At 31.1% G+C, this 13,572-nt stretch overlaps 1 protein-coding gene across 2 annotated transcripts in view; it reads right to left on the bottom strand.

The window, feature by feature from the left end:
- LOC113521385 (dual specificity protein phosphatase 22) overlaps window positions 1-13,572 on the bottom strand; it is a 38,954-nt gene that overhangs the window by 15,839 nt on the left and 9,543 nt on the right. For both annotated transcript variants that reach the window (XM_052898972.1, XM_026906912.3), the window contains exon 3: window positions 2,131-2,255. In XM_052898972.1, the coding sequence (XP_052754932.1) occupies window positions 2,131-2,255 (125 nt within the window). The remainder of the gene's footprint in view (window positions 1-2,130; window positions 2,256-13,572) is intronic.

The following is a 13,572-nucleotide window of genomic DNA, read 5'->3' as shown; positions in this document are numbered from 1 at the left end:
AAAGAAAATAAATACTTGAACCAAAGAATTCTGTACTTAGTAAGTACTATCTATTATTCTCATGTTCGTGTGTCTTATATATATGTAAGTATATTTATTTCATTATATACGTAAATTTTAGTATATATGGATACAATACAATTATTACTAGTACCGCATTCGAGTTTTCTGACACTTTCCTAAGGTTGACTGGGAAAGGATTCTTTTAGCATTAAGCCCCCCTTGTACATATACATAAATATAAAAGAATAAATTTTCATAAACTTATTAACCCAAGCTGGTTATTATACCTACATTTATCTTTTTTTATTATTTAATATTATGTTTATGTATTGATATTTTCATCTTTGTTTCTGTATTTACAGAAATTTACATTTCTAAATATATAAATGTCTGCCATAACAACTGTAAGTCTCTTTTAATTAATTACAGACCTTTCAACAATCAGTTCTATACTCGCTATACATAAATTTTTTTTATACGGAAAATCTAATATTTTCTCCACCTTGCTTCACTTTTTCAAAGAGAGTCAGCCCCGTCCCCATACCCTCACACCCCAAGTCCATTACGTAAGCTATTAGTTAACCACAAAAAAGCTTATAGAACAAAGAATTGAACCACTTCTTTGAGAGATATATATACCTTACTCGGTAGGTAAGTATAAGTCACTCAGCGTAAATAACTGTGTAACCGGTGACGGAAATAACGATTAAGTAAAGCGCTACAGATTAAACTTAAACGATAGCTTTAATATAAAATGATACTTAGTACCTATATTAAGAAACCGCAAATGTTTCAAATTATCCTATCTCGACTATTAGGTGTACTGTACTGTGCCTATATCCTAAACTAACACATGATATTTTTTAGCAGAATTTATACAAGCTATAGCAGTAAATTTTGTAAGTAAATAATAACAGCTTTACAAAATATGTACTAGCTTAGAAAATACATTGTTTCTGAGGACTCAAAGCTGAGGACTGTTTGCAAATTAATTAATTAAGTCGGATGAAAAGTATTAACTTTTCATCCGACTTAACAAAAGGAGGTTACAATTCGGTTGTATTTTTTTATGTTTGTAACCTCATAACTTCGTCAATTGTAAACCGATTTGGAATATTATCTTTTTATCTAAAAGAATATGCTTGCAAATTACTTCCATAGAAATTTTAACAAAATCGGTTCTCTAGTTTATTTTTTATAGAAGTCATTTTTATGGAAAACAATTTTTTATATTGCTATCTTATACGGTAATGGACGCTTTTATAACTTACATAGCGTGATACAATTTTATTGTAACTGTATAATATGAAAGCAAAATGTGTGCAATAGTGAAACGTCTGTAATTTTCCATCGACGATAACATGTCCATATTGCACATGTACATGAAAATTCCAAAGGCTACATATAACTACATATATGAATTTTACTTTCCTAATAATCTATTCAAAGTACTCATAGAAACATACAATGAGAATGCAAATTTAAACTGATGTAAATTTTGTAGGAACAATGCTACTGTTACAGAAAGCACATCTGTAAAATCATATAGATGCAAGTGTCGCATAAACATCATGGCAAACTAAACACATTAATTGAAATATGAAATATCTTCCGCTATGAAGTTTTATCGGGTGAATGTATGTGCTATATTTTCTTGTCTTTAAAAAAAAAAGAAGAAAGGATCGTTTATTATTTCTGTCAACAAAATGATTCATTAAAAATTATTAAATTTTTTACTGAATGTACATTTTTTTTACAAAAGTTATATGTGCAAGTACTAGTATAGTATTTATTTCGAGTAAACATATAGGTATATAAGCAATATACATATGTATATTCTTAGTGCCGCGCAACTGCTTTGTAATTTATCTACAGCTCTGCGCTCTTGTACATACAGCTATATGCATATTCTTACATAACTATGATCTTATATGCTTTTTTATATCTTTATATGAACATTATTTTTCTGTGGTGGACGTTATAATATATTATTGCCTAAAAATTATGGACAGTCATCTCAAAATGTTTTCTGAAGTTACAAAACGATAAGGTAATAAATAACCCGACCTTTACTGTCCCATCTTAACAATCCATCCTGCATATATTATCGACAAAGTACCTACTTACCAATGAATAAGTACGTTGCCGTCTCTTAATCTCGCTGCATGTATGAAGTCGTTACATAGACTGAAGTACTGTGTCAGATTCTGGTCTGGAGAGTCGGAAGCCATTATGCAGAGGTAGTGTTTATCCTGAGAACAAGCAATAAAAGAGTATTATAAAAACTAGTTTATACACTACTTGTGAATTGCTTCGCATTCGCACGGGTACATAGATAAAAAAATTACTATTAAATTATTATTTTTAATTAAAATATAGTTCATGTTATTTACTGATAATATAGCTTTCTATAAATGAAATAGTCTTAAAATTTGTTAAGTATTTTTTGAACACAACAAACGGAAAAATGAAATCTCTAGATAGATCAAATCTTTAGAGTCTTATGGCATACGAGTAGGTTGGTTTATACAATACAAAGATAAATTTTCTGTCAGTTTATTTGCTTCATAAACACATAAAAAGCAGTAAATTGATTTTGATGAAGCTCTACAAACATGGCTGTAAACATAGTTCTGAAAACTACCCCCAAAAGGACAAAATTTTAATTCAAGTTTCAGATGCCCTCAGTTCAATCAAGCATATTCTACTGCGTTCATCTCTTAAGTGCGATCATACAGATAAATAGAAACGTAAGTAATTGAATTCAACAATGTAAATAACAAAATAGAAGTCGTCTGGTTGTGAGCTCTGGTGCAACTAAAAGCCCGTGTCGTTTGAGGTATGTCCTTTGGGAGTAACTTTATAAAGTCAATCTAGAAAGTACCTACCTACTATTAAATTCTATTACTGTCGTCGTTAGCTTACTAAAGTATTGAATACCCTATTACACGGCAGTGAGTTTATATTACATGCAAAGACCGAAGATCCTCCATAACGCTTGCAATTAATTTTACTACAGCTTGTACACTCAATTTCGTAATAATAACTACATACCTAATATACCAACATATACTTTTTCAAAAATTAACTTTTATTTCAATATCAAAGATTTAATAGCAAGATTTTGGTATATATCTCAATGTTTATTAAAATACAATTACATATGTAATTGTATTTTACATATGGTTTTATGTGACAATATACTCGTAAATAAGGTTTTATCTTGACATCTTCACTCATAAAATTTCGTTGTCTCTTTGTTACCTATTTCCTCCTTAACAACTCAAGTAATTGTCAAAAATTTTACATACTCCTATGAATAAGATCATTATCATTTAAATATATTAGAATTATTTTTATTTTTCGCTACCATTAGTATGTGTGTGACCGCCAACATTCGAAGATTGACCACCACTATTACTACTAGAAGTTCCACAACCTTCCATATTAGCCATTAATCTCCGACTGCCATTTTGTTCACACAAGTTTTGCGATACGTGTTTCACCTCTAAACAAGGCATCTTCAGACAAATTATTAAATCGGTGCTCGGAGCCTCTATAGATTTGAGTATTAACCGTTCAGCATCCAAACTGCGAACGAACGCGGAAATAAACAAAGTAATTCTAATCAAATAACCAGTGATATAGACTTCCGCAAGATAACATCTAGTTCAATAAAATATTATTAAGATAGAAAAAACATAAACTACATTTTATCCGGGCGATCATATGCGAGTCACGCGGACGAAGTTACTAGTAAAAATTAGTAACTTATAAGTTACACGTAATCAATTTTCAATTTTACTATGGAATGTAAATAATGGCATTGACCCATTTATTCAGTCCATTACAGCAGCTCGGCTGCCGTCCTAAAATTTCAAGATAAATGATCGAGATAAGATTTATTGACAACACAACGATAATGATATTTTGACCAGAAATACCACAATTTCACCACTGCCTGACCTCATAAATAAACCTAACGGAGATATTACCTATCTGGAGTTCTTAGATGTCACTTCGTTATTTTATCTCTATTATATATATAAAAAAAAATTTTTAGAAATTAATACGGGATCGATATGGGAATAGCAGCTAAAATCGTTTCGCAATGATCAAAGTTACCTATATATAATATAAAATAACAACATATATAAATGCAATCGTACCGTACCGTACTTGTACACGTTACAATCATTTTACCTAAAAGCTTGCAAAATAGCGTAGTAATAATTTTTTTTTTTTTGCTAAGTGAAAATGGAAAGGTAACCCCGCCTGCGCTAATGGGATACGTTGGCGGAGCACCAGTGAAGGATGATCGATGAGAATGTAAACAGGCCAGTTAGCCCATCATGATGAATTCATCAGGAATCAACCATGATAGTTTCCAGGGGTAACCGAGAGGAGGTCGACCTGGTTGGGTATGTTGCTAGCAATGGGATTCTTAGTCTCTATTACTAACAATCTCTTTCTCTCCCGTAGTAATCAATTTAAAAATCCAAGTAATTGTCAAAATGTTATATGTAAAATAGTGGATATAGCTTTCGATTGTCTTTGTCAACCTAATTAAGCACAGAATTAATATGGAAGTAACCCTATATGGTAACAAATGTCAAAAATAGTTTAGAATTAGAAAAATTGTGCGTCACATAATTACATATTAAAATTATCGTATCGGAATCAATTGTAATTTACAATAGAAGTAATAACTAAAAATAACAGTGTTATCTCTCTTTAAATTATAGTACATTTCTTTAAATATATAGTCATCATACACACACAAGTTTTTCCGTATATTAGAAAAACACACCCCAAAGATTACAACTCAAGGCCATGGCCGTCGCGCACCTTCGGTTTGATATGCGTTTGATTAATCATCCCCTGACATTTTCTCTTATGCGTGATGCGTGATAAACTATGGCCGTTCCTCATAGAGAAATTTTACGCATAATATACATATATTCGTTATACCTATTAAGTCGGTACATTGTAGTGCCTAAGCATAGTATAAGTCCAATACTATTCATATATAGTATCCCTTGTGTTAAACTATTTATTCACATTAGTAATATTTATTCACTTAAATAAGGTATACCTAGTTAAATTTACGAATATGAATTTTAATATTTTTAACTATGAATGCGTCTCTGTCTTATTTTTCAATAACTTATACCCAGTGACCTAGGTCAAACTTAGTAGTACAAATTTGAATGTTTTTAAATATGAATCTGTCTGTTTCCTATCTATTTCTTAAAAACTATTTACCTATGTATCGTCAGCACATTAGATTCCTGTTACAAATCTATGCAGTAGATAGAGGATGCATAATTAGATAGTTATGCACCCTGTACAGCATAATGCTGATAATAGTATTATTGAAAATATATAATAAACTAAATAAAACATTAACGCACTATTCGAATTTGTATATATAGTAACTGAAATAGCGATTCAAGTTAAGAGTAACTTACTAGAAATACCCTCACGAGAGTCGCGGTTCACTTAGTAAGTATATAATCTAGAATGCCTCGAATTAATGTGTCGTTAAGTTTACGAGGCGCCGTTATTATCACCACTTTATTGTCCAGAGAGTAAATCTGGGAAATGGGGATTTATAAGATGAATAATAGTATCACAATTTGATTTACTTATTTATTACGATCAACAAGTAATTTTTTTTTTTGTTATATGAAATGATAACCGTCGTCTACAGACATGATCAAAACAATGCACACCATAGAATTTACTCTGGCACATATCATAACCATTGCCGTTTCTGAAGACTAAAGTGCCATGCCTACGTGCCTACATATCCCAATCTTCAAACTGGTCACGTCATGCGACGAGTGATACAAAGATACTCATGGAAAAAACTTTTGTACAGTCTCTCTTAGGTATTTTTTTTAATGCTTAGTGGAATAGTAACTCTGCTCGCGCTAACAGATATACTGGCGGAGTACCAAGGAGAGATAATAGGTGAAAAAACAGGTCACTTGTTAATGATGAAAATAAAATATTTATCGCTATTGCTGTACACTGGCTAGGTACCAGTGAGTGATGATAGGTGACAATGAAGACAAGTTAGTAAGCCCATCGTAATGAATTCACCTGAATTTGAGCACTATGATTTTTAGAAGGGACTTATCAAGGTATTTTGCTAACAATGGAGACAAGTGTACCCATTACTAACAATCCCTATCACTCCCTCCTTTGGAATTAAGATGGGAAAAAGTTAATTCATTCCCGCATTTATATGGATAATATTATTCTGGAATTTTTATAAAATAAACCCACCCATTATCCGGTTCCTTCCTTGCAGAACCATTTTTGTTATTTTTTTGTTTTTTTTTTTTTTGTAATGTTCTTTTATATAGTTTCTTATAATATTAATGCAAAGAAATTACATCTATAATTTGGATCGAAACAAAGATAAAAAGTATCATTATAATATTTTGTTAATTCACTTTACAGGTAATCAAATCTATGTAGGTAACATACATTGATTGGAATTTATTCCTTAAAGGATTTAAGGTGAACACCTTAAATCCTTTAAGGAACCAGAACCAGCCAGAACAGAATTAACGACCTTTAGAGTCTATAGTCTGGGTACGTGTGGTCTCAATGCTAGCAATATATCCTTGTTAGATAGACGTTGAAGTGGTCTCCCTGGAAATCAGTGAGCTTTATTCCTGATAAATTCATCACAATGGGTCAATGGACCATTCAACCTCATGTAACTCTCACCCCGTCAGAGCGTAACTACAACGCAGGTAGTGTTACACTTCATAAAGAAGTATCCTGGGCACGACAATCTTGCGAGAAACATTCTATTAATAAATGCAAGTTTGTAAGGAAGGAAGGATATTTGTTACTTTTTCATGTAACAACTACCGAACGGATTTAAATGAAATTTGGTACACAGATAGGACATATCCTAACTTAGATACTGTATATACTAAAACACTATAGCGAAATATGGCTAGTGAATAATATCCCAATAGTACCTCTGATAGAAAACTGTAAGTACACAAAATAATGTATATGCACGTCTGCACAATCAGTGATCCCTGCAGTGCTATGTACAAAACTAGACTGTTTGAATATTTAAAGCGAGACTGGAACGAGGGCATTCAGTATGCAAAATCCTTTCCCGCGTTATCGTGAGTTTGTTACTAACTCAATGACGAGTACATCTATGCTCATGTTGATAACATATTAATTTTAAATCTATATGAAACGAGAATACAGGTACACAATTATGAATTTGTTATGTAGACTGTACTAAATACAAAAATACAAATTCTTACCCGCGGTTTCGTCTGCGTGACCTGATATATTGACTGATTGGAACAGAAAGTAGACTATCTCCTTGTCCATTCTAAATTCACATGTATATTAAATTTTGTGAAGTAGATGTTTGTTTGTCACCAGTTGGCGCCTTTAACAGCAGTAAAGCCGTTACAAAAATAAATCAGGATAAGTGGCACACTGTACCAAATGGATATAAAAATATTAAAATCCATAACTTTATATCAATTATATTCTAATAAAAAAAATGAAATTATATAAAACATCGTGAAAGTTAACAATGAAACAAAATTAATTATGAGTGCATATACAACATACAACACATATAAGAGTATTATGGGCGACACAGTGTACTCTGTCAGTGTATTCATGTCTATAGATGACGGTTACCGCTTACCATCAGATGGGTAGTCAGCTAATTTGCTTTTCTGAATTGCATAAAAAAATCAGTTTTTCCTTATCAAACTAAAGAACTTTGATTTTAAAAATGTATTTTATTTGGGAAAGTATGTATCATTATACTTGGTACTTAGATTAGTAGATAACCTATTGCTCATGAGTTGTTAAGTATATAATAATAATAACAGATGAGAACCAGACATGTGTTTGTAACTAGATAATAACAATATGCAAAGTATGCAAATGTCAGCTGTCACGAGTCGATGAGAAAAGTGTACTTACTTACTTATTGATTTATTCAAAATTTTTACAAATTATTTGATCATCCTCGTCTGAATCCAAATAAAAACTTTCCATAAAACTGGTCAAGTGTGCGTCTGAGAGAAATGCTAATTTGGAATCGAGCCCAATTGTAAAAGAATGTATCCTTTGTCTAATTAATATATAATTTAAAATAAATATTAAATTTAATAGCTAATTTTATATAAATATATAAAATAATATAATTTCATGCCTACTGGAGGCAAGATTAATATGAGGACCAATTGAGTTCCTCTGGACATTGATGGCGGAAAAAATGTCATCACCCATTTCGATATCGCCCATATCGGTCGGATACCTATTCATTTTAGAATATGTTAAAAATCTATTAGCCCATATACATACATACATATCTGTCACGCCTGTCTCCCATTAGGGTATGCAGAAACAAATAATTTTTATAATATAATTTTTCCAATATATTTTTTTTTAATTACAGGCATTATAACTTATTCATTAATGAACAAGTATATAAATATTGTAACTAAAATACATATATAGACATTGCTGTATAATATTACCCACCCCCACTATCTAGACATTCGTTGTTTTCAAACGTTTGTGACCTGCAAAGAGGTCGCCTTGATTTACGGAGCTTTGAACTTATTGAGCTCGATTTGCTTTGTCCGCTTCCGCCAGTCATGTCATCTTTGAATACGATTAGTGAGTTACAGTCAGGAATTTCTATTAAATCGGATTTGATTCAGCGTACCATGCCGCTACGAAAAACATTAATTCACTGTTATACTTAAAATAAGTTTAAATACCTAAATAAGTATATTGGAAGAGAGAAATTGTTAGTAACGGAGCTACAATCCCATTGCTAGCAATTAGTTAGACGATCTCCCCACAGTTCCCCCTTTGAAACCTGATTAATTGATCTACCCTATCATTCTCACCTATTATCCGTCACTGGTGCCCAGCCAGCATATATACATACGTATATTTGTATTGTTTATTCAGCAACAGATTTGTCGTGAAAATATATAAACTAAATGCCTATATAATTAGACGACCTGACCTGAAAATTTCGCTGTTTCTATTGGACGTAATTTACATGCATAATATAATAATTATACTTGTATTTATGAATACACCTAAATCACGCATCAGAGCTTCATGAAATAACTAATATTATGATATGAATGTGAGTCCGTTTATTATCATCTTAACTGCTTAACCAGTCACTATGAAGTTTGGTATAATACACGTACTATATGAGGTGAAGGAACACATAGGTTTCTTTTTATCGCATTCAGAGAACATATCTCGGTTATGCGGACGAAGTAGCAGATAAAGGCGAGGGAAATAATAAAATTATACATATCTGAAATTAAATTAAATGAGATTTATTCGTAAAAAAACATAACTGTAGTTTCCTAACTAATATTAATATTATAATTTTATAAGGGTACAGTAATTATGGTTTTAGAACTGAGCCCCTAAATAGGTTAATATAATAACCTGTATTAAAATATGCCCATTTCATAACAGTAGTAAATTATCAATTACATATAGATAAATACGTAAAATATTGCAAGTTCCAAATGTAATTTTTTTAGAAATATTTTAATGTTACTTTTTATTTAATCCAGCCCAAATGAATAATTTTTCGCACACAGATAATCCAGACATTTATTATCAAAGTTATATATAATTAATATATAAACATGTTCTCAATATTACATACATACATATAGGTATAATGAATATAACTCTGACCCATTGCTATTTCAGAAGATTAATACCTGACAAATTGCAATTATATGTCTGTCAAATACCCGTATCACACTGATATCCGGATCGAAGCAAGTCCCAAGAGGACCGGTATAAATGTTCCTTTGTAAATGTGAGGGTCTCCTTAGAGAGCTTACACCACTTTTGTTAAAGAAAAAAACTATAAATAGTAAGATAATATATTTAAATAACATTTAACTAAGGCTTCGCTTATATGAAATAAAGCAAAGCGAAAGATTTTGGTCGGACGATTTTCTGAGAAGCAACAAATGTGATTTATACAATGATACAGGGACACAGTTTTCATGTAACTGATATTATTATTAAAAGGTGTCGTCAGCTTATTTGTCTGCATAAAAAATATATTATTATATTTATTAAATTATTATTATATTTTATTAAGCATTATACATATAAATTACTATTTTATTTCATTTATAAAACTATGTATACATAAGAATACCATAGATAGTAAGTACCTATATTTCAAGCAGAACTACAAGTAAAAAAATATTATATTTGTAATGGTTTATAACAATTTTGTAATCAACCTTTAAATTAGGAATATTTACCATCATATGGTATGTTTCATATGGCCACTTTATGTCACTTCCTAAACAATGTTTACGAAAAGAACAGGAAAACAATTTTATCAAATACCTTGTTTTTGGCATAGCAGAGCCAGACAAACAATCTAATTCAGCGATTCCTAAAGAGGGTTCCAGGGAAACGTCAGACGGGTTCTGCGAATCTGTAGCATTTATAAGTGCATGTCTACTTGTATATTTCGGATTTGTCTAAGCATGCTTACAATCAAGAGCAAAGATAAAACAATAATAGTAATAGTAAGCTCCATATACTCTCTACATATTTTTCATCCATAGTCATGGGAAAAGCTCTGATTCGCATTTTGCCTGGTTTATCCTTTGGCAACGCACTCTTCATTTTTGCGGCTAAAAATTGACACCAACAAAACACTAAATAGATAACAAACTTTCTTCACTGTTAATTTGCAGTTACAGGAATATTTCATTGTTGCTCTCATTTACATGGATAGTTAAATAATTTACTATAGAATTATTCACATAAACTTTCATGTACTAGAACACATTTAAAGGGACTTTTTCCATTTCTCTCCTTACTCTCGTCTATAATTTTCAATTAATCGAGAAAAGAAAGAAAAAAAAAGCAATAATACTTTTTCGATGATGTATTTTTTTTTATAAAGTTGAAAGCAGCAGACCGTGGTCATTTTATTCACAGGCAAAATTTTCCTTTGTTTAAACCATGCACATACACCTGCACAGCACGTGTGCGTTGTAGCTTGCAATTTTAGGGTTTAGGGCTTTTTATATTACCGCTAAAATAAACACTGTCGATTATCTGCGGAGTCTATACTTATAAATAACCTTAAATTTATTTCAGTATCCTTATAGCTATGCTTACGACTTTATCTACGTGATTTGAATAAGCAAACAAAAGGCAAATAGTCAACATACAAATTTACATCCATTCATTATTATTTACTATGGGTTTCCCGAAATTAAAATGAGTTTAATGAATTTCAATGTCCTAAAAAAGGAACAGTTGAACTGCCGCTTGGCCGTAAATCTAAAATAAATATTATAATATGATAATATAATAATGATAATATTTATAATATAATTATTGTATAATAAATAAAATAAATAAATTATATATTACTATTATATATTTATAAAATAAAATAAATTATTATATAATATATTATTGATAATATAATTATGATAATATTTTTAAGAATAATGTAACATGTAATTTTCTGTACTGGTTATATTAATAGTAGTTATGCCTGCGACTTCATTTGCACCGAAAAATATTGAATTCCTTAGATAAACAGTATTTAACTTACGTCTTCCATACTCCATATTAAAACTATGTCAAATAGCACGATAATAACAAGAGGTAACAAATACACTCACTTTCATTGTTATACCTAATATTGGTAAGGATCTATTAATATTTAGTACGAAACACTCTTAGTACAGTGGGTTAACTACCACGATCATAAAGGTTAAAGATCTGACTGACACCAAAAACTTTGTATGTTCATCTAAATTTTAATAATCCAAGATATGGCGGTAGGCCCGCCCCCTACCATATTGACTATAATACGATTTATAGTCGTGAGCATACATTATTTTTATTTCGTTTTTTATTTAGTACCAGGTTCCCTAAAATAAAAAGAATTTAATGAGTGTTCAGTGACCTTAAAATTTAACCGCTGAACCGTCGTTCGACTGTAAATATAAAATAAGTATAAATATTGAGGCTTATAAATACATAGTAATACGTTTTAGGTGTACTGTGAAGTTATACATCTATAGAAAAGCTTTCTACTAACTTATGACAATGGCAGTACAATTATGTTATTGCGTAAACAAATTTCATTTTAGTCTGTAATGATAGGTGGGGAAATAAAATAAAAAAAAAACGATTCCCGTCGTTAAAAATTTAAAAATCACTTTGTAGATATACTTTCAAGTGGTACGCGCGGTTTTACCTTCGCAGAAGTTTGCGTAAGCTTCCCTCCAGTTATTATTAATCATATTAAAGGTATGTTAACAAACTAGTTAAGGACCCGACAAGGGCGTGAAGATGTTGACTCAATTATGTTTAATACAATTAGTTAAGTTCCTACAACGGCTGAGCTTCAGTTCCAACTAATGTTATGAATAATACAGTCTCCAAGACCTATTTCGATGTAATAACCGTGTCAAAGTTAATCGGTAGATCGAAGTAGCTTCCTTATGCATATTATGAACGTTTGCGAAATTTGATCGAGGACATTCAAGATATACGATATATTCAATTTCTATCAATCCTATACAAACGAGGTCGTTTGTATTGTTTGCTAAGGGTGTCAAATCTTGTCAGCGAAAACCGTATCAAAATCCATTGTGTACTTTAGACGTATGTATGTAGTAGGAGGGTTCTAAGAGACCAGAGGGAAAAGGAACAAATGTCATCTGCATGAATATTTCCACTGTGTTGCCGCCAAGTAGCCGAGCTTGTTTCGATATGCGAATCTCGACCCATATCGTGTACCGTATGCGTCACTGTATATACTGTGATGTCTATGATATGTAAACGATGATTATCACTTTCCGTCCAGTGGGCAGTCAGGTTGTTCGTAAATTATAAAATTAAGAAAAAAATTATAAACAAAAAAATCACGGACAAAATTGCCAGTTACGGCTGATTATTGGTTTTTGAATTAGTAATTTTAGAGGGGTCGCAGTGGACGGATTATATTTAAAACACGTAATTACGTACGTCAATTGCAGAGCCATATAGAAAGCTATTAGGTGACCCAGATTAGTTACTAGAGTGGTAGTTACTGTTTGTAGGTTACGTACTTACTAACTAGTGGTTAGATAATAAAGTACTCATAATAAGGTTCTGCACACACACACAGCGAAAATGTGTGTCAGTCCTAGATTTTACCCGCAATTTTTTATGTGTTAATTTTAGTAGTAGGAAAACCCATAAAATAGGCCACTTTTAGATAAAATACCAAAATAAAGTATATGTCAGATTTTGAGTTCCACCTTGAGAAACATATCTGCGAAAACTGGTTTTAGTGCAGTACTTTTTACATGATACCAGATTAAACATACAGACAGGCAAAAATTCTAAAAATTATTGTTTTGATTTATATTACTCATACTGTAGCTCCACTGTTTACTTATTTTTAAATCAAGATGATAAAATTGTGTCTTGCCTTATTTTGTTACGACAAAACTAAATAACTCGACTCGGCAA

Source organism: Galleria mellonella, unplaced genomic scaffold (genome assembly GCF_026898425.1).
Source record: "Galleria mellonella isolate WM207_F2 unplaced genomic scaffold, CSIRO_AGI_GalMel_v1 utg55, whole genome shotgun sequence".
Classification (NCBI taxonomy): Eukaryota; Metazoa; Arthropoda; class Insecta; order Lepidoptera; family Pyralidae; genus Galleria; species Galleria mellonella.
The sequence above is the reverse complement of the archived record's forward strand: the minus strand, read 5'-3'. Positions and strand labels throughout refer to the sequence as shown.